Source organism: Botrytis byssoidea, assembly GCF_014898295.1.
Source record: "Botrytis byssoidea strain MUCL 94 chromosome Unknown BBYS_039, whole genome shotgun sequence".
Lineage (NCBI taxonomy): Eukaryota > Fungi > Ascomycota > Leotiomycetes > Helotiales > Sclerotiniaceae > Botrytis > Botrytis byssoidea.
The window spans coordinates 186,505-206,429 of record NW_024065880.1 but is presented as its reverse complement, the minus strand read 5'-3'; the positions used below and the strand labels follow the sequence as shown (position 1 = coordinate 206,429).

The 19,925-nt window shown below is 40.8% G+C and overlaps 8 protein-coding genes across 8 annotated transcripts; 5 read left to right on the top strand and 3 right to left on the bottom strand.

The window, feature by feature from the left end:
- Positions 1–78: 78 nt before the first annotated feature.
- Positions 79–1,484, top strand: EAE97_011638 (uncharacterized protein; the record flags this gene model as incomplete). The annotated part of the gene is made up of 4 exons (XM_038882153.1): positions 79–443; positions 701–800; positions 890–1,263; positions 1,359–1,484. The coding sequence occupies exons 1-4, from the start codon at positions 357–359 to the stop codon at positions 1,482–1,484; spliced, it is 687 nt and encodes a 228-aa protein (XP_038727051.1). The 5' UTR covers positions 79–356.
- Positions 1,485–1,541: 57 nt separating this feature from the next.
- On the bottom strand, positions 1,542–2,788 carry EAE97_011637 (uncharacterized protein). The gene is made up of 4 exons (XM_038882152.1): positions 2,483–2,788; positions 2,274–2,378; positions 1,984–2,168; positions 1,542–1,859 (listed from the first exon to the last, which is right to left on the bottom strand). Exons 1-4 carry the CDS (start codon positions 2,610–2,612, stop codon positions 1,599–1,601), a joined length of 681 nt encoding a protein of 226 aa, XP_038727050.1. The 5' UTR covers positions 2,613–2,788; the 3' UTR covers positions 1,542–1,598.
- Positions 2,789–4,117: 1,329 nt separating this feature from the next.
- EAE97_011636 (uncharacterized protein) lies at positions 4,118–4,351 on the top strand (the record flags this gene model as incomplete). Its single annotated transcript, XM_038882151.1, has 2 exons — positions 4,118–4,250; positions 4,293–4,351. 2 exons carry the CDS (start codon positions 4,118–4,120, stop codon positions 4,349–4,351), a joined length of 192 nt encoding a protein of 63 aa, XP_038727049.1.
- Positions 4,352–4,625: 274 nt separating this feature from the next.
- EAE97_011635 (uncharacterized protein) lies at positions 4,626–4,980 on the top strand (the record flags this gene model as incomplete). Its single annotated transcript, XM_038882150.1, has 2 exons — positions 4,626–4,644; positions 4,706–4,980. 2 exons carry the CDS (start codon positions 4,626–4,628, stop codon positions 4,978–4,980), a joined length of 294 nt encoding a protein of 97 aa, XP_038727048.1.
- Positions 4,981–8,570: 3,590 nt separating this feature from the next.
- Positions 8,571–9,377, top strand: EAE97_011634 (uncharacterized protein; the record flags this gene model as incomplete). The annotated part of the gene is made up of 1 exon (XM_038882149.1): positions 8,571–9,377. One exon carries the CDS (start codon positions 8,571–8,573, stop codon positions 9,375–9,377), a length of 807 nt encoding a protein of 268 aa, XP_038727047.1.
- Positions 9,378–14,029: 4,652 nt separating this feature from the next.
- EAE97_011633 (uncharacterized protein) lies at positions 14,030–14,455 on the top strand (the record flags this gene model as incomplete). The annotated part of the gene is made up of 3 exons (XM_038882148.1): positions 14,030–14,095; positions 14,161–14,319; positions 14,384–14,455. The coding sequence occupies 3 exons, from the start codon at positions 14,030–14,032 to the stop codon at positions 14,453–14,455; spliced, it is 297 nt and encodes a 98-aa protein (XP_038727046.1).
- Positions 14,456–18,219: 3,764 nt separating this feature from the next.
- EAE97_011632 (uncharacterized protein) lies at positions 18,220–18,540 on the bottom strand (the record flags this gene model as incomplete). The annotated part of the gene is made up of 2 exons (XM_038882147.1): positions 18,220–18,345; positions 18,412–18,540. 2 exons carry the CDS (start codon positions 18,538–18,540, stop codon positions 18,220–18,222), a joined length of 255 nt encoding a protein of 84 aa, XP_038727045.1.
- A 63-nt stretch (positions 18,541–18,603) lies between these two features.
- On the bottom strand, positions 18,604–19,161 carry EAE97_011631 (uncharacterized protein; the record flags this gene model as incomplete). Its single annotated transcript, XM_038882146.1, is given in 3 exon segments — positions 18,604–18,842; positions 18,884–18,989; positions 19,009–19,161. 3 exon segments carry the CDS (start codon positions 19,159–19,161, stop codon positions 18,604–18,606), a joined length of 498 nt encoding a protein of 165 aa, XP_038727044.1.
- Between the last annotated feature and the right edge of the window lie 764 nt (positions 19,162–19,925).

The following is a 19,925-nucleotide window of genomic DNA, read 5'->3' as shown; positions in this document are numbered from 1 at the left end:
AAGTATAATTATGACCACAATTGAAATACATGAATACTGAAGACTTGATGAAATACTGGACTGATTTTGTGTTAGATAAGAGGATGATCAATATCTAGTGAGGGATGAGCTACGTGATGGGCGGTGAGATTTCCCCACATTCCCGAGAACCGAGGTCCTGGAATTTTGATGTGCGGAGTGACTTGACAGGGTGGATATATCCCGCCAAGCTGGCTGGCTGTTCATGTTCGTATGGGAGAAATAGGTTTGCTTGATTTGAGGATACAGTTTTGAAGGATTGAAATAAGCTGCATTGAAGGAATTTTTAATTTTGATCGTGAGAGTGTCACAGGAGGCTTACCAGGAAGATTGAACATATGGAAGACACGACAGCAAGACCAAAAATCACGTTATACGTTGATACAGTCAGCCCTTTTGCTTATGAGGCTTATTGGATTTTTAGGGTAAGTGGATTTCACAATGAATATAACTGAATGAGGGCATGGAGGTGGAACGGGGAGCCAAAGTTGATGAACCTGATAAACGATAGAAAAGTTTCTGTCTTCACAATCTGGTCAAGTGAGAATTGGGTATTGGTATTGATTGAGGGAATATTAAAAATGTCTTGCCTCATCATCTGTTCTAGGGTTTCTCGCTGGATATAAAGACTCATTTCTTAACTTGATTACAATAAGACGTACTAACTGATGTCTTCTTGTAGCATGATCCTACATTCTCGAAATGCAACATCGAATACATACCCGTATTCCTGGGTGGCATCATGAAAGATGTTGGGAACAATCCACCTATTAATATCAAAAGTTTGTCCCACTGCTTGCTTTCTGCTTAATCTCTCTCTTTCCTCACGCTAGAGTTCTTCATTCTCTACGATAATAACACCTCCTCTCAGATAAAGATAAATGGATCGACCGCGATCGTGTCCATTGGGCATCGGTCTTCAATATCCCCATGTCCTCTAAAACACCAGTCGGCTTTCCTCATATGACGCTTAGGATCCAACGCGCGTTGGGTGTGTTACCATCCTTGTTTCGGGAGGGAAACGAAGCGCAGGATATTTTGTGTCAGTGTCTAGATCGTTTGTATGAAATGTATTGGGTGGAAGGGAAGAATATCACAGCTCCTGGTGTTATCGAAGAGGTGCTTCAAAATTTTATTGGAGAGGAGAAGAAGCAGTTGGTATTAAAAGAAATTGCAGGGAAGGGTAAAGAGGCGGTGCTGAAGAATAATGAGAGAGCAATACGGGAAGGGGCTTTTGGGTTACCTGTGAGTTTGTCTCTTTTTCTGGGCTTTTTATAGTGGAAGGCTGTGATGGCGAGGAAGCGGGAGAAATGAATACTTGCTGACGTGAATGAAAATAGTGGATAGTATGCACGAACTCCGCAGGTGAAACGCAAGGATTCTGGGGTGTAGATCATTTAGCACAAGTGGTGGATTTCTTAGGTTTGGAGAGAACAAAGAGTAGAGCTTGGAAAGCCTATCTGTGAATTGATTCATTGCTTGTCTTTGTTATGCTAAGTCCGGAATCCTGTACTCAAATACGTCAACGGCCCATATTTTCTACTCCTCTGATGTTGTGATCGTCATTACTTCCCATGAAATTAGATGACTAAAAGTCCAGCAATGCCAAAAGCACTTAGAAATACAACAACAGCACTTAAAGAACCACCGGCACTTTTCGATCCGATTGAAGTTCCAGTGGCAGAAGTACTGGATGTGGTGTTTGTGGAGTTAGAGTCGGAAGTGGTTTTCGAAGCATCGGTAAGTGTGGTCACTGTGATGCCAGGGGTGGTAGGACATTGGGTTGAGTTATCTGAGGCCTTGAGCGCAGTGACGTTGCTGGAGAAGGTGATATCTGCGCACTATTTGTTTGTCAGCCCTGGAGTACGTTGTCTTCCTCATTCGATACTCTTCCTATTGGAACGAGAGAAATGGTATACAGAAGATGTTTGTTCATCAGGTGATTAGGAAGAAGAAAAAGCTTACGTTGTAGAGTGCACTTCCGCTTTCGCCAACGGTAACGACTTGGATTGTGGCGTTCATGCCATCTTCGATGGTGACACCGGAGGGCAAATCGAAGTCGGAGAGACAGAGATAGCCGGATCCAGTGGTGTTTAAGGGGGAGGGTGTGAGGGAGATATTTAGGTTAGAGGAGCCGTTGATGCCGAGGCCTGAGGAGGTGTTAGATTGGATTTGGAAGTTTGGAAGGTATGGTGAGGGGAGTAGGATAGGTGTGAGAAGAATGGGGTAGAGAGATACCAAGGGAAAAGACGTACCAAGATTGATGAACACATATGTCCATGGATGATGCAAGTCAAGATTGATGGGGAAGGAAGTAGTTGGGTAGAGAGTACGGTTCTCAGTGGTATTAATGTTTGCGCCTAGGAGAGAAGGTTAGAAATCGTTCGAATAACAAAAAGAGACGTTTGAGGTTGGATAAGGATGAAACGAAGAGGATAAATCCTATGAGGATAGATGTACATACATGGATATTCCCACTGAGAAGCGGGCGGAAGAAAGGAATCACCCCGCGGTGGTGGGTACTCAATAGAGAAATGGGCGGAGACAATGGAGGAGAGGAACGAGAGAAGAACGATGATATTGAAAGTCGCCATGATGATTTTACTCTCTGTGGTGATCTAGAGTACGAATTCCTTGAAGATCGGAAAAGCTTCTTATTAAAATGAAAATCCAAGACACAGATCAAGAGCCAAATACCAAAATCAAGAAAGATCGACGTTGCTTAAGAAGATAGTCGACGAAACTATTTTCAACTATTTAGTCCACCCATGCAGGAACACATACATATAGATATGCATGAACAACAAGGTACCCCAACTAATTCCCTCATAATCTGCTCACATATTCAATAGCCAATATCACGCCCATTCACACCGAACCATCCCATCCCATCCCATTCACTTCCCCAGAAAGAAACCTCCACTCCACACCCTCCCACCCATCAGATGAAGAATTTCCCCAAAATACATGACAAAAACTAGACCGTATATATAAAATGTGCTCACCCGCAGCGTCTTACAGTTCTTGGCGACGTAGGATTCCGGCTCCATTGACCCAATCGAGAAATTGTGGCTGGAGCTTTGGCTTGGCGTGAGGGATTGGGCCAATGGGGGGAGAGAGGGGATGGATGGTTTCTTTGTTTGCCATGGCGGGCGGAAAGCGAAAGGGCGTGGAATCGTGCTCATATTTGCGCAGTTTGAATTTGGGAAGGGTTTGGGGAGACAAAGGCGTGAGTTGGGTGTGAGGAGGATTTTCTGGTCGTGGGTGGGTGTGGAGGTTTGAGGCGGGGCTGAGGATATGAGTTGGTGGTTTTGAGGGTAGGTTAGCTGATTGTTATGGGATTGGAATGTAGATTAGAATCAATATTTCTGCTGGAGTTGTTGATTTGGTTGATTTGTATTCTTGTCGCATTACACTTTTGATATTCACGATGGAGATTGACGGGAAGTTACACGAAGATACGAGTTCGTATTTTGACCTTGACTGCAGCTAGAGCCTTCCTGCACTGAACTTGCGATTACTTATCCCACATCAAATTTCTAAAAAAGAATCGGAAAATTTGTATGCACATGATTATCGGGGAGGGGCAGGTGCAATATACTGCTGCAGTGCGGGGTTTTGAAGAGGGGGGGATGATATTTCCTTTGTGCAACAACCTTTCTTTTCTTTTTTGAGGCTCGAGGGATTACGCGAGGCTGGTGTTATGTACCTTAGAGTAAGAAACTCATGGTAGATATGGGCCGGCAGAACTGAGTACAAGGAGCTTAAACGCCGTCCTCTATTGAAAAGGTATCAGGAATATATCTAACATAGAAATAGGCATGGAATTGGTGTTTGGACATGAAATCCATGTCTTCCAAATGGCAGTGGTCCTGCTTGATCAAAGATTATTAAATTTGGGACTATCAGATCCGCTTCCTTCCTGGGAGATGGAGCTGGACTCATTCTTATTCAAGTCAGAAGAGTGATGGGATTTGCTCTAGACGGTGTTGTGCGATGATCTTTTCTGCTTGCGCTATCAAGCTTGCTCTGCAGCCTCGAAAGGCATTAAGAGTACCACACTCGAGAACTCGACTTCAAGTCTTCAACATGTTCTTTAATGTCTCGCAATCAGATTACAAGATATGAATTGACTCATGAACGACCACAAGACTTGCAGAGTCCCGTTGCACAACGTAATGAGGTGCACTTTCAATTATTTCGAAGATCTACTGGGCAACAGATTAATATTGGTATAGCTAACAAGCTAATGTCTTCTCAAACAATCTACACAGGATATCTCAATAGCCAAGTAGACAATCGAAGGGACAACAGCAGTGAACAAAATCCTTGACTTGACAAAAGCTATCAAACCGGCAACTACGAACTGAGAGCCTGAAATAAGGTCAAGTTTTCCGGACCGTAGGCTCAATCATCTTTCAGTCTCGATGGCGCATGATGAATGCAGTCTCCCCTGCCAGACCGTCCACTGAATTTTGGGCGCCATTGTTCGGTCGAGAGGGTCTCTGCGTCAATTTGCCCAGGGTGCAGCTCCACATATAGGGCTGTGTCCGCTCCGCAAGACTGTAGTAGGCCTGAAAATGCGCACTTGTGAGCAAATTGCTATGATGGCTACTAACGGCGTTAGTATAATTCATCAGTTATCGATGCAAATTTCAGTTTTCTTTGGATAAGACATACTGAACAGAGAAGATCCACTGCGGATATGGTTCTCTAGCCATAGAAGCTGAGAAATATGAACGTCTTAAGCATGAGCCATCGGGTGACTGGAACGCTGGTGTTGAAAGGACATGGCTTATCGTTTGTGTTCTTGTCGCAGTGATCACTTCAACACAAATTGCCGTCAGCAGAATTTTGAACCCAACTGTAGCCCAGCAGCTAGCTATGGGATGTTTAAAAACGAAGTTAATGGCCCGTCTGTTGTTGGCAGACGTGCTAATCGATCGTCAGATTTGCGTATAGGAGCGAAAGACTCATCGAACCATTAAGGAATAGACCAGACTCTAGATGATTGAGAATGAACGATGCGGCAGGTGGTTGTGCAGGTTGAGAAGCATTTGGTGTGCTTGTTGTGGTATCTGGCAGTGGCTAAAGGTTTGAGACTCGTGACAGAACCTGGGAGTCAGCTATTGTTAGCATGTTCTATGGTGGATGATAGTTTTAGATATCTCTACCTGCTAAGTATTTAAATCGTTGAGGTGAATAAGGTGAATAGCGCTGGTCAAGATGGGTAAGTCGTAATGGTTCCTCCATTTATCTTTTGCATTGCTTGTGATGAAAGTGTTGATAAAGCTGTCGCTTTGTCGAAAAGCCCTAAAAGAATGATTCTAATAATTCTGTTAGTAAAGCCGTTAAATAGAGCATAAAGAGATGAATTAGAAGTGCAAGGACAACAAACATGATACAATTTAATGCTCCCTTCTGAAATTTTCTATCATATCTTTTCTGTTGACGGAATAGTGAAACTTGTGGTAATGTCTGATGTTATGTTTAGTGTACAATATAAAGGCAGAAGGAGGACAGATCAAAGGGTTCTAATACCAAAAGAATCAATTTTCACAACAATTTTTGAGAATTCTACTGTGAAAAGTTGAATTAACTTACAAACTTTTGATTCTTTCTCTGGAAAACGAAAATATAGATGTTGGTCGAAAAACAAGGTGGACATGTGAAGCTCTCGACTCGGCTAAATAGGAGGTGTTCCAAAAGATTATGTTCAAGTCAAAGATTGGAAAATATGGTGTATTATCCATGAACTCAAGAAATATCTCAAATTTTTTAAATGAAAGAATTTTAAAGGGAGCTAAGTGTACAGGAATCTCAAAGCAGCATGGAATCGAATCGATTATTCAGGATCCTAGCTCTAATCCCAACTTTCGAACGCTTGACCTCTTTCCGATTACAACCACAACTGCAGATTCCGATCTTTAACATCAATATAAGACATGAATAACGAGTACTGTCATTACCATCAAGCTTCTCCGTCATTATATCATGCGTTATGTGTACCAATACATGCTGCGCTTATCTCTTTTGAAAAAAAAAAGATACTACTTTTAGGCCAGGCTCATTTCTTTCACCACATCTCTTCGACGCCTATTTTTAAGTCAGCCCAATCTTGCTCTAACGATATTCTGCCGAGAGATATTGATAACCATGACAGTCGCAGAATCGTGCTTGAATATCCCAGGATCTTTCGACGACGGAGTTTATAATCCATCTCATGTTTCGAAGATTTAGAACTGAGACCGAACACCCACATTCGTTGTAAAAATTGATAGAGCAGCATCGACTATCAGTCGGTTCCTCGGTGTCGGTGTAGGAGACAGATCTGCCAGATTTAAAGACTGACTCGTCCATATTGAAGTACGTACATTTTTCCCCACATTTCATTCAAAGCTTGACTGCGATCACCTTCCCGAATTGAGTTCAGATTCCAAAGACTGACAGTTAAGATTATTTTCTCAACCAGGTCATAAGCCAAGAATTCATCAGCCGACGCAAGTAGCTCAAACAATAATTTCGAAAAGGACACCTGAAATATTCGATTTGTTACTTTCTATCCTCACAGCCCACGCTAGAGACAACATGGAGTTGATCTGGTACTCCTGGCCAGTTCAACTCGCGCCTTCTGCTGGCGCTCGAAGCCGCAGGTTGAACGAGTCAACAAATCGACCACAATCGAAGGGTCTAAGTGCCCAGCACCAACGTTCTTCTCTTCCACATTTCTTCCTGCATCACCTACTAGCACGAGGACTTTACTTTCACACAGCCTCTGTTATGAGTTTTTCCTCGTGAGCGGGACAGATCAAGGGTTGTTTTCGCTAGTTCCGAAAGCTGTAAAGCTTCTAGTAAGTCATCTTTGATTATACCTCCATTCATTTTTGTTATAACAAACACAGCTAATCAATCGCTGTCCAGGATCAGCCATGTATCAACAAATCGATTGTCGAAAAAATACCTGGAGAAAGGGCACAAATATGGCAAGTGAAAAAATTGTCTCGTTGAATGCAAGTTATCTCTGAATTCGAGGAAACGATTCGTTGTCTGGTCGAATGATCCATTCGCAGTTTTACGATCTAGTTGCTTGTAATTTTATTTGCATGGTTCAGACTTGCGTTGTACTACGCGTCGGCTTCCACAGTCATGTTGTCGATCAATCTGCTAATGCTTGTTTTTCGTAGGGAAGATTGACTACATGCGAATGGTAGACTATCAACAGTCACCAAAAGAACGACATCGCCCCCGAGTGTCACAAGGCAAGACTCGCTCCCAACAATAAGGGCCTAGTGCTATTGAGAAGACTTCGGAAGCTTGACAAGAAAGCATATCCAGATATAATAAGATTAAAACGGGAAATGGGGTTGCATCGAAGAAATAAGCTCACCACTCAAGTGCCATTCGTCAAATTTCGACTAGGCAGCATTATTTAGGATCAACTGGCAAATCACCTGCGATTACCCATCGGAAGCTTCTGGAGGTTGTCAATCGAAGCCAACCAGTTGCAACACCGAAACTCAGTTATAGAACTGATCGACCCAGTCCAGCATCAGAAAGGTATATTTCACCAATCGTGGCGGCAAGGAAGCTGGATGGAAAGATTGAGCTGTGCAAGATAAGAGCCAATCCAGATATCATGCATACATGGACGGAAGAGAGATGGTTCGAAGTTTAGCTTTTGGCAATATCGCGGCACCAACAAAATGTGCAGAGTAGCTGCAAGTGTTTAAAGAACACTCTTGGTATTGGTAGAATCTAGACTAGCTAGAGGCCCCCTCCTTTATTGAAGTTCTTTTCTTTGTGGTAGTTGACATACGCAATTTATCACACTTCCTTATGAATTCATGAATGGTTCAGTCAGTTGAATAAAGTGCGTTTCTTGTATCCCGGCAAACTTTAGAACTGTGTTCGCCGTCAAGAATCTACATTGATATACTATTCGTAATTCCTGACAAAATCTATGCGTTGGAAGAATGGCGTATTAGCATTGAAATTCTTCGCCATTTTTACAGAGCTACTCTGCAACATATTTCATGATGTAATTTGATTTGATGGCTTCTGTTCTTATATCCAGAATTGGCACTCTTTATTTTGGTGAGTCGCATGTAGAATAAAGCCTTGCTTCCTGTTTTGGGACTTCGTTTTGAGCAATTAGACTATTGGCTATATAATTGATTGCACCACTTTTTCACTTCTTGTTCTGTTTAATTAGAGCAATCAAAAAATTGAATAGAAAGTTGTGATTATAAGTTTACAGTTCTCTATCTTTACACCCGCTCGCTTAATTAGACTTCCATGTTTTACAACATCTTGAATTATCAAGCAATACACGCAGACGGCCGACCACCCACCTTTAGAATATTTATCGCAAATAACAAATTTTCATTCACAACCTATGAAGTAGATTATTTTGCATTTTGCTGCCGAAGCCTATCACTTTTCCGAGATTCAGAGTTATTGCATGTGGCACATGCAACTTATGGACAGCTTATCAAGCCAAATAATCTAGGAAATCTAGAAGAATAAGCAGAAACGAGGAAGAAAATCTCGAAATGACTCTGAACAGCACGCGGTCTCAGAAAGGCAAGCAAGTTGTCACCGGTGCAACTAAGATGCAGACGGCACAAGGCACCATCAATAACAAGAACAACGCGCGGTCTCGCAAAGGAAAGAAAGTCGATGCCAATACAACACCCTCAGAGTCGGTACAAGATAATGAGGGTGCCGCTAAAGATCTCCAAATGCAGGATGTCTTCGGAAAGATCCACCAACTAGCATCTGACTTGAAAAATCTTCGACAAGGAGTTGCTAAACTTCTCGTCGAGGTGTTTGGCAATGAACGAGTAGAGTCGCTTCTTAACGATCTATCGAAGATCAAAGTTGCGGTTGACACCGGTGATACTACCTTTCATGCAATCGTCAATCTTATGCAACTAATGATTGATGAATTACAAGATGGCATCGACGAGGCTAAATTTATGATTGTTGGTAACTCATCGAATGGTTTCGAGGAAGAGGGAGAAAAAGATTTTGAGGATGATTATATTATTAACAGTAGCGCTGGGTCTGATATTCCAGCTGTGCCAAAAGGTTTACAGCAGCCTCCACAAAAGCAAGTCGATCAATCTCAAACTTCTGTTGTTGAGCCTTCGGCTGTCGCAGATGTTGCTAATCCATTGCTTCCCCGGAAAGCAGTGAAATTGTCAGCCCAGAAAATTGATTTTAACCGTCGTCCAAGTGTCAGGGTAGCATTGGGCAATGCTGCAACATCTTCCAGTGCTGGTTCATTGAGAAGGAGCAAGAGAAGTCACGACACTACAAATCTGGAGAGAGAAGATAAACATCAACGCCGTTCCTAAGAGGTTCAAGGACGAAGGGTCCTTGTGGCGGGGCGCAGTTTCATAAGCAAGTGTCAGGAAGGCAGCGTGGCAAGAGCATATACATGTAGATATATGATATTCTTCTTGAAGGGCTGCTAGCTCCCTTCAGTGTTTCATCACAGAAATTCGCCCTGGCTGGCAGTTTTCTCGCTTTCTTCTCACTAGATCAGAGAGTCCCACAGCACTTGCCTTTTGTTCGCGCGAGGCGTAAAAAATACAGAGAATGAACCGTTATAGGAAGGAAAAATGGTGGACGACATATGATTCAACGTCCTTGCACAACAAATGGCACAACGATAAACCGAGTTTCCGACACACTCGCGCGGCACAAGTACACATTACGGGAAGACTCATACTTGCAACTGGCACGCAATTGGAAGAAGGGGAAGCAGGCAATGGAAGTGTTTGGCGGGGATATGTCCCACATGCACCGATACTTACCACATTGAGGCATTTGCTTCTGCTTCAATAGCCATCGCGTTTGGCTCGTTGCTTTTTAGATGATGAAAGAAGTCTCCTTTTCAACACTAGATACCAGACTCATAATATGGACTGCGTTTCCTTTTCTGTCAGATTCTCGCAAATTTCGAGAACAATCTTTCTGCAAGAGTAGTAGGGCAGGATCTCCCAATATCAAAAGCTTTGTCATCATCCCCTTTATGAAGTTGACGTCTATGAAAGTGACAAAAGTCTGAATCTGACTAACAAAACCAGATGCAAGGTTCAAGAGTGACAAGTGATTCAATATGTATTCATTCTGTTCAACCTCCCCTTTTCTTTGAGATGATTGATGAGGGAAAGAAGCTATCAAAGAGCAAGGTTCTTTGATGTCTTCTTGTATGTTTGCCTCAGATAGTTGTTTTGTCAATCAAGAGGTTGTTTTTGATCAGTGTGATGTTATTGTGATGGTCCGAGCTCTGGAACAAATTTTATTCTCTCCGAACACCTGAATCAATGAACCATATTATTCCAACGTGTTGACCCTCCAGCAAACCTTTTCTGACACTCAAGCTCCCAAAGGACCTACAATTCAGATGCATTCAATGATTTCGTTTAAGCTCTTTCAGACGTTCATTTTCACGGATCACCTCTACATTTTGATCTAATTATCTACCAAGAAGACCTCGAGTATGAATTGAGCACTCCGCCCTCGACCCTTCCTCAATTGTTCCACGCGACATACTCTATTGCTGCTCTGAGTGGAAAATAAGCTTCTAACAGAGTATGCCGAGCTTCCCAAACATTCTCCTAGATAATCAGATATTTCAATGAACTTTCTACTTCGAAGTGTTTTGAGGCGTTTCGAATTCAAAGCCAATGCCTCTTTCCATTCCCATTAAATGTAGTCACCAATAGTTTAAGAACGGAGCTCAAATCGAGGATGTATTAGCAAATTTGGAAGACAAGACTCACCACGCTGTTTTCTGCCGCTTTTATGGACATCCTCTCAGGAAGCCTCGAGCTTGGAGCTAGATTTATATTACCTACACCGTGACACTCGCGGCTTCACAACCCTCTCGAACTTCCAAAGTCTCACGTTATTTCTACGCCTATTCTCTCGTGGTAATTACAGACTCAGTCGTTGGAACGATACCTTTAGTCCTGGTTACCATCGCTCGCTTTACTGATTTTGAAGCTGGTCACACGTCTCCAGTTACATTTCATGTATTTGTGACAGCTCAGTATTTATTACTTATGGGGGAAAGCTGCTCTAAAAATTGTTGTGTTGCTCGAAGATATGGCTTTTGGATTCCTGCAACGATGTATTGCCTCAGGTCATCCTGAAAGACTAACCACCCAGACAAGACAACTTTCCCTCCCTCCCAGCAGCTCATCGTCAACCGCTCAAGATTTCTTCTTTGCTTCTTGAACAATTCGGACAAATCAAATCACTAAAAGCTCTTCTGGATGACAGAGCAACCATAGGGGAAGAACTTCTTGCCTCTCTCTACAGCTAATGCACCAATTGTTCGCCAGCGACGACGGATCACGATGTCATATTATACCTCACTTCAATGTTCGCAAGCATATGTATTGTGGTCCCACAGCCATCACTTACTTTGGGAGTCTAAAACTGAAACGGCGATCGAACAACTTGTAGACTGTTATTCTTGAAGACAGCAACACATTTCCATGCACGTTCACTGCCCGTCTCCGGCATGGTAGTTATGTCTCACTATTTCACATGGTGAGTTCAAGTTCAATGATTGAAAAGACAAGTACTAGAACAACGGTCCTGGAATATCAAGCGCTGGTTGCAAAGGCAATTCAGTATGGGGGGTCCATAACTCTTGATGATACTTTGGACTTTGGACATGCAATGCCTCTTCACTCCTTTTGAGGGCTCATGACATGTGTAGGTCCTAAGGCTCTAGTCTTGTTACACTTCTCATGATGATTCTCATGAGGACCATATTTCTGTTCTTGAACTTGGTTATGTAGCTTGACTCTTGTCCTGTATATGCCTCATAAGATTGAAGGTGCATTCACGTCGACACCTTCCTCTCTCACACGACCATACCTGCCCGAAAGTTGTAGCATAACATTCATGGACTTACTATTCCCAGAGTGCGCGGGATCTCCCCACCATTTATCTTAGGACATTGAATCATCACAATTGATTCTTGCCAAATGCATTTTGGACCTGCATACTTTTCAGAATAGATCCCATGAAATGCTCTAGCCAATGATCAACGGAAGTGTCAACATGTCCTTCACGATCTTCGGACTCATCCCACACTATGATTTCCTTATATTATTCTTCGTCTAAGAGCTGAGGGAATGTTGAGCTGAGATGGCCCGCTTTCTAGATTAGAACTTCTGAGGGAGGTACTGCAAGCGATGGAATGCATTAGCATTTTGATGGCATTATGTAGAGCACGAGAATACTTGCCTGATAGTTGACTGTTGTATCCTATTTGCGAAAGGTTATACAGCCCATGCGGCTCCTTTTGAGCAGGAGGTTCATAGACTTGAAATCCTCTGCCGGGTCTCCTAGGATGCGTCAAAGGCAACGAGGTTTCTCGTCACCTGCGTCGTCGTAGCTGAGCAGCTTGACTTGAAGACCTGAATGCAAGCCATGGGGTCGGAATAGTGATCAAAGAGTATAGTATGCATGGTCAGTTTGATCTTCCTGGGTTGTTCAATCTCGTTTCCGTTTATGCATATAGGAATGCCATTGTTCCGGGGTCTTTCAAGTGATTTTCCTAGGCCCTTCTAACCTCTGAGAGTAGCACAGGTTCGGCTTGTAGTTCTTATTTCACGTCGATCTCACATCTCTCATTTTGTAATTTCGTTGATAGTACCTTTGAATGGGCGTTCTTCTCTGGTTTGCGGTAACTTTGGGACATTTTCCATCCTCCAGATCGCATATAATTGTTTTCAAAGACGGCTCTTATCGTATTGATGGCTTCAGCATGAGCTTATTGGCCTGTAAATTTCGTTGTGGAGTTGGGTATTGTGTGTGGTCCCTTTCTTTTTGACGAGAATTCGACATTCGGAGCGAGATAGATAATTGCCTTCGTTGGGACAATGATATCTTTAACGTAGATGCGGGAAATATTAGCTTCGTCTTTAATTAGCTATTGATACCATGCATACATATTTATTGATATCATATCAAAAAGGGCCTTGAATTCTTGAAACTTGCTGTGATGGGTCGTATTTTATTTTTTAGAAAGTGCCGGTCAAAAGTCGGTGCAGGACGATCCGTGGATACGCATTTGAGAGCTGAAACAGGGCATACCCAGAGGAAGAGACACATAACGAATTTTCTGCTCGTCAACTGCTAAAAACAATTGAAATAGCAGCAGCATAGAGACATCTGCGGCGGTCTTTGGAAATTGGGAGGTTGTGGAAAGAGAGATGTTTTGGTGGGGTCAGTTTTCTCAAAAGAACAGATTTATGAAGAGCTTCAGTCACATAATTTCGCAACGTTCTTCGATAATAGCTCTTTTTTTGATGGATCTTCAGTTCTAATATTTCAGACAGTAAAGAAGATCGATCGTTTCAAATATATGAGTATTGATATTGTTCGATTGGGGTTCTCGTTGCAGAATCGCGTACTTCGTAAACTGATCCGAGAGGACAGGGAACTCCAGCGGGCTTCCATACTCTCAATGCAAGTCAAAACCTCAGTAATTGTTGATCAATTCTCTACATGACACTATGATACTACGTTGCTTCTCTCGCAGGCGTCTGCGATTACTCTAGATGGCCTTACACGTCGTTTATTCTCGAATTTTCTTCGTAATGACTCAAATACTGGCAGATCCTGAGTGTTCCAGACCTAACAACCATCATCTCACTCTAAAATGCTACTAATTTGAAGGACTAGACTAACCTCAAGCTCAAGAAAATGTGAGCCAAGCTGCTAGTACTATACAAGGCTAGAGGCTAGCCTCATCTATCCTTAGGGCAACGTCAGTAGGAGGCCTAAGGAAGACTAGTTTCGATTCTAGCGTATTTTTTGGTCTCTGGCCCCACAATAACGAGATAAACTTCGCCTAAGCTTCAGTCTTCAGGTAATTTGGAAGTTAAATTCAGTTTCTCGCACCAGAAATTTCTAAACCTTCACAACCTCAGAATCCGACTCAACAACCTCCACCACATCAATCAAACAACTCTCGAAAATGTCGCACGTGCTCCCAACCCTTTGCTTGTTGTCCCGAAAGATCTTACGAATGGTTGAGAAGATAGTGAGTTTCCTCAAGATCGATCTAACGCTCTTGGCTTGAAGAATAATTAACGTTTTCAATTACAGCATGAGTTGGAGGAGAAGATCCTCGACAAAGACGACGTAATCCACGATTGGTGGACAAGAGCACTATGGGCCGAGCGAAGAGTTGGTGTCTTGACCGCTGAAATGGCTGGGAAAGACGTTGAAATTGCTGCACTCAATGCAGAACTTGCTGCCGTCCGAGTACGTACATCCCTGCTGCGGCTACACTCTTCTTCTTGATAGATCGTTAACAAATTCTCTACAGGCTGGTCAAGAGGCGAATCTTGGTGGAGCTAGGGGAGTTGTGCGCAAGAGAAAGAGACAAATCCACCAGTAGGGAATTTCCGTGAGTGGGAACGTCGCATTTGGCTTCTCTCGAATCAGTTTTGTTGTGTGGAAAGAGGGTGGTGCCCTAAAGAACCAAATCCTACCATCGATCTTTCCGAATTCAACTGTTTTCTGCCTCAATTATACTTTCTCTACATGCTTGTGACTCGTAATGGCGTGAATAATACCTTGGTTGCTCATTGCTTGCTACATATTCTTACTATCATAGACTACGAACGATTTTCTTTCCGTTTTTGCGTTCTTAATCGTGAAAATGTGCTTATTACTACGAAGTTTTAACCTAGTGAAAGATTTCTGGGCTATGAATACCATAATTGACCTGTAAATATAGAGATCTGCACCTCTAAGTGAACTCTTTATAGGCTTAGTTAAAGGGTTTAAAGCTTATAGCTAGCTCTAATAGACTGCTTCTAATCTCTTTATCGCCTATTGAGCAGTTAAATCGAAACTTCGAAGTAAATTTACTGTCGTTGAAATATTTTCTTTACAAACTCAGCATCGCCGGTAAGTATCTCCCGGTTAGCTAGTTCTCTCAATGATGCTAATCACCTGATTCTAGCCCCAGATCTCGTGATTTGAACATTTCGACTGTTTGTCGTCTGATTTTCAAAATCTAGTACGTTATTCTAATCAACGTATTCAGATCTCTCGTCCCTTATACTAAAGCCTACTATCTTACTTTTACTAATCATCTTTGTATAATAAACCTACTCTAAAAGAAAAACGTTAGACGAAGTACTTATAGTCTATCATCTGAGCATAAGCTAATATAATTAAGTAAAGAATTCTATCTAGTAATTAAGAGACCTCGCCTCTTGAACTCAAGGTTGTTTACTTTATTATTCGTAATATAGTTGTATAATTATTATAATTGAGTACATATAGCTCGTAGTAATATAAAAAGTTAAGAAGTCTAGTATATTATTCTCATTGAGATCTCAGTAGTTCTCGTTTAATCTATTCGAACGTATAATATTAACTGTTCTAATTATAGACATATATATTACTATAATCCTAAGATTAACTTCAATTTGAAATGTAAAATCTATTATCTAAATATAAGTTATAGACGTCTAATGTTCGAATGTAAGAGTCAGACTACTTATAATATCCTATCTTATATAATTGAGAGATAAATATCGTCTCCTATATCGTACTAGATACTTCTAAATGAGTAAATCTATTTAGTCCTTTTGAGAATTGATTCCTGAAATCTGTATCTAGTTATCCTCATTCCCTCTAATTAAATGAAATAATTTAGAGCATGAATTGCCCTGGAATTACTCTAGCATATTGATTCCTATAATAAGATAACTAATATGAGAAGTTCTCATTCTATAGACTCTAGATTAATATCTCTGTAACTTTCATCTAAACATAAGTTCTCACTTCTAATTCGCTTATAGATTAGATTTGATTACGTATGCTATTATATTAGATATAATCATTGAGTTTTTATCTTTAGTTATATTTACATCAACCTCTTATTAGTTTTAAGACTAATATATAATATAAGTCTTTCTAGTATATCTTAAGGATTATAGTTATACATAAACTCTACTTTAGTTACTTTTAGACATTAGGAATAGTTGAGTGGATAATAGATAAGAGTAGATTATTATTGTTTTTAGCGAATATTATTTGAATTGTATTTCAAGTATAACTTTCTACAGGATGTTATGGGTAGCATAGACTAGGAATTGAGAGTATCTAGAGGTTGAATGAGATTGATTGTATTATTAAACTAGCTATGAAAGAAAGAGAGCTATTAATAGTACTAATTAGAGCCAGCTCGTCCTGTTCTAGCACTACGTGAAATATACTTTTAATAAATCACTTGATACTATTTATTACACAACTAGATAATCTTATACCTCTTAAAGCTTATTTAATTACTCTCGTACTCCTTGAATTCTATATAGGTTTTAGAGTAGAATATATTCTAAAATAAGCGAATCTAGCCACTTTGAATTAGATTCTATAATTAGAGAATAAATTCTATAAGGAGAGGCTGGATTTCATAACAGACTAGATTCTATGAAAAAGCTAGATTCTAATTATTTTAGATCACATTCAATTTAAGAGGCTAACTATTTATTTACGTATATAGAGTAATAGATCTTAACTAAAAGCTATCAAAAGAATTCATCACTTTTACATTCGTTTGATTAATACAGCACATAACTATCTGAATTGAGATGATTACAAACCTAGGTATATTTATATAATTCCATCTTACCTTAAAATCTATCACAGAGTCTGAAAAGCACAAGAGTAATCAAGTTGTTTTTAAGGAGTATGAGAACAATTCATCATATATATTTTAACATTAATCCTCTCACTTTTGATATATTACAATAATCGAATAACGTAAGATTCTTCAGCTTCGATTGTATAATTCTAACTCTACTATAGATCTAGAACCTATAAAACTTAATTCAAAGGCTATAAACGATTCTCATTCATCTCGTTTATGTTATATAGAATAATACTACTCGTTGAAAATAGTGAGATTGTTTCTAATACATGTGTTGAATATCGTCAGTATAGTAGCTTACTAAGCATATTAGCTTATTTAAGAGCTCTCCTCTTCCATAGAACCTTTAATCAATCAACTAATTCTACAAACCCTTTTCTCTGGTGATTCAATAGTTCTACAACATTAATACTAGCGCAATAAAAAATACAAATGGGATTGATAATAAACAAGTTTTGAATACCCTTTTTTCTATAGGATTTGTAAGATCAGATTGATGAGAAGTAAACGAAGTGGGGTGTACTGGGTCGCAGAATTAAGGATTACGGACTAGTCGAATTGATAATATGGATTTCATCTGATTTTGTGACCCGACAGCTCATTCTTGAAGTGATTACTGGCTTTCGTGCAATACGTTCACGCAAAATAATTGCCCTACTAATACCGAGCTACTACCTAGTTGGCTAACCGCAGCCATTATATAATGTGTGTACTTAGAATTCCTATTTTGAGAAAGAAACAAAAGTCTATGAGAGGATGAACAAGGAATAGAAACTTTTCCAGGTTCAAGTTGAAGTCGGGGAATGGAAGTCCTACAACATTCAGTCGGAGACAGCTAAAAGTCAACATCTAAAAGTAAAATTGTATATTTACACAATGTAAGACGAGATCGTAGTTCCCAACTTTCACTCAAGCTTCTATCTCCATGCTTCTCTCCGCTTTACATCATACAACAGTGAAGAGAAACTAAAGAATACAGAAAGAAGTTTGCACTGGACAAGTATCCGGTGGAGCTCTATATCCATGGCTCAAACGACGAAATGTTATGATCTCCATTCATAGGCAGAGACTCCTCGATTTCATATGGATCTATAATTGAATCGGCAGTTTTGTATTAATATTTTATATTTAATACTCACCCCAAATTATGGAGTCAAATGTGCCGATTGGGGAATAACTTATTTGTCCCTCGGACCTTGCGGGCTGGAACGTAGTCATATCATCGATATTCAGTGTAGGCAATAGTATTTCCTGTAATCTGTATACGGGTTAGTTTAGTAATGCGTAACAAATTTTTTCGAAATATACACGAAAGTAGTATAACCCCCTTTTCAAAAGTACTAGCTACAATATCAATATACTAATACGCGCTACAGTTTCACTATAGTATACTAATGCCTACACTGTCGATATTGTAGTTGCTTTCTTTTCGTGGGCAGGGTGGCTAGCTGATTCTGTTAGAAAAGCCTCTTGCGAAGTTTCTTAGCGAAAATGACTTACCATGCACCTTTGGCAACATTCGGAAATCTTCCCACATTTCCAGTTTCGGGTGTAAGATGACCTCCAGTGTGTAAAGTGTTACTTTCATAATCAGTGTAGACCTCTTGAGCGCAACAATAGCTCTAGCCTGTGGTAGAGTTAGCTTCTAGACTTGAGCCAGCGGTACCATCCTGGCTCTCTGAAAATACTTCCAGAATCTTGCCTTGCAAATCTCGCACTTCGGTGTCTCGAGCAGTACCACCCAGAAGACCTAGTAAGAGGGCTGAGCTTAAGCCATTATGCATAATAGACCATGATCGTGAAGTGACAACGCTCATTGAATGTAGATTTACGAATGCTAGTACACATTCAACAAGATTCTGATAGCATTTCTCAATTAATTATGAGTGGGTAAATGTTCGTGTTGTAGGATCGTGACTGCGGAGCACCGGACGACATAAACAGTCCATGACGAAAACATGTGCGAATTCAGTATTGAAGCTCACAACGCTGCACAATGTTGAATCTTTGTGGTCTACCGTTTCAACCAATGATTTTTGATCGGATCTGCTCAGTACCTGATACGTCCCCGAGTATAATAGCAAGGTCTGGCGATTCAGAAGATGCCGACAGGCTACTACTGCGGAGAGTACGATCACAGAGAAAGTGTATAGCTTCTACGTAGGAAATATTGTCTCGGAGATCCTCCGCTGCAGCGATTGGTCTTGTGACGGGGGTTCTGTCGAAGCATAAGGATAATAGATAATCTCGCCATACGACAGCTAGCCTAGGAAGAGTCAATTTACTATGACGATAAAGTGGAAAGGCGTGTCATAGCTTTCGACTTGACGAAGAGGCATCGTGTTTTTGTGTGTGTATTCCAAGACTCTGGGCAACTCTAGCAGTGGTCCATAGAAGTATCCATGCACTTTTAAGTTTCGTGCCATTCTGAAGAACATGGTCAAGAATCAACATTGTCTGGATACATAACAATGAAGGTCGTACAAGAAACTTTGCCATCCCGAGACACTGGATTGAGTATCGAACTACAGATAGTCCACTGAGTTAACTACAGCGGTTGAGTGAGTTCATGAGACTGACGGTATAATTGGGACTTCTCCTGTATCCAATTGCTGGTGTGTTCCGAAAATCGTAGTCCTGAGGCCAACACTGCATAAAGAGATACCAGCCATGCTATTGAGCGCCAATTCGAAGTATCTAAAAGATTTGGTTCTACATAATTGGATTCTCCATCTTGCCTCCTGCCTGCCGTGGTGCATCCTCCGTTCCAAGGCCGTTTGCTGGATCCAAATGCCTTATATCAACGAGATGCGCTGTGTATGCTACTCCATTGAGATTTGTAGTTAACTCCGGTAGAAATTTTGAACTCTAATGCTTTAAAGGGGAGCTAAATTCCAGATTCCTGTGTGTGTTGACTTCCTGCTGTAATTAATGTTTCGCCGTTTGTGAGTGTTGATCTCCTGAATGTGGAGCGCCTTTCCTTTGTAGGAATATTCCGGACAAGGTGATCATGGGCCCAGATTCATATGCATATTTACAAAGCTCCGGATAACTTCTTATTGCAAAATTTTCACACGGAGAGGCTTTATCGCACCTAGCCTTCACGTTGACTTCTATAGATCAAAAAGAATTAATTTTATTATTAAGTTCAATCAATTCTTATCTTACTTTAAGACTTCAATAAAGGATTTGAAGTTTATAT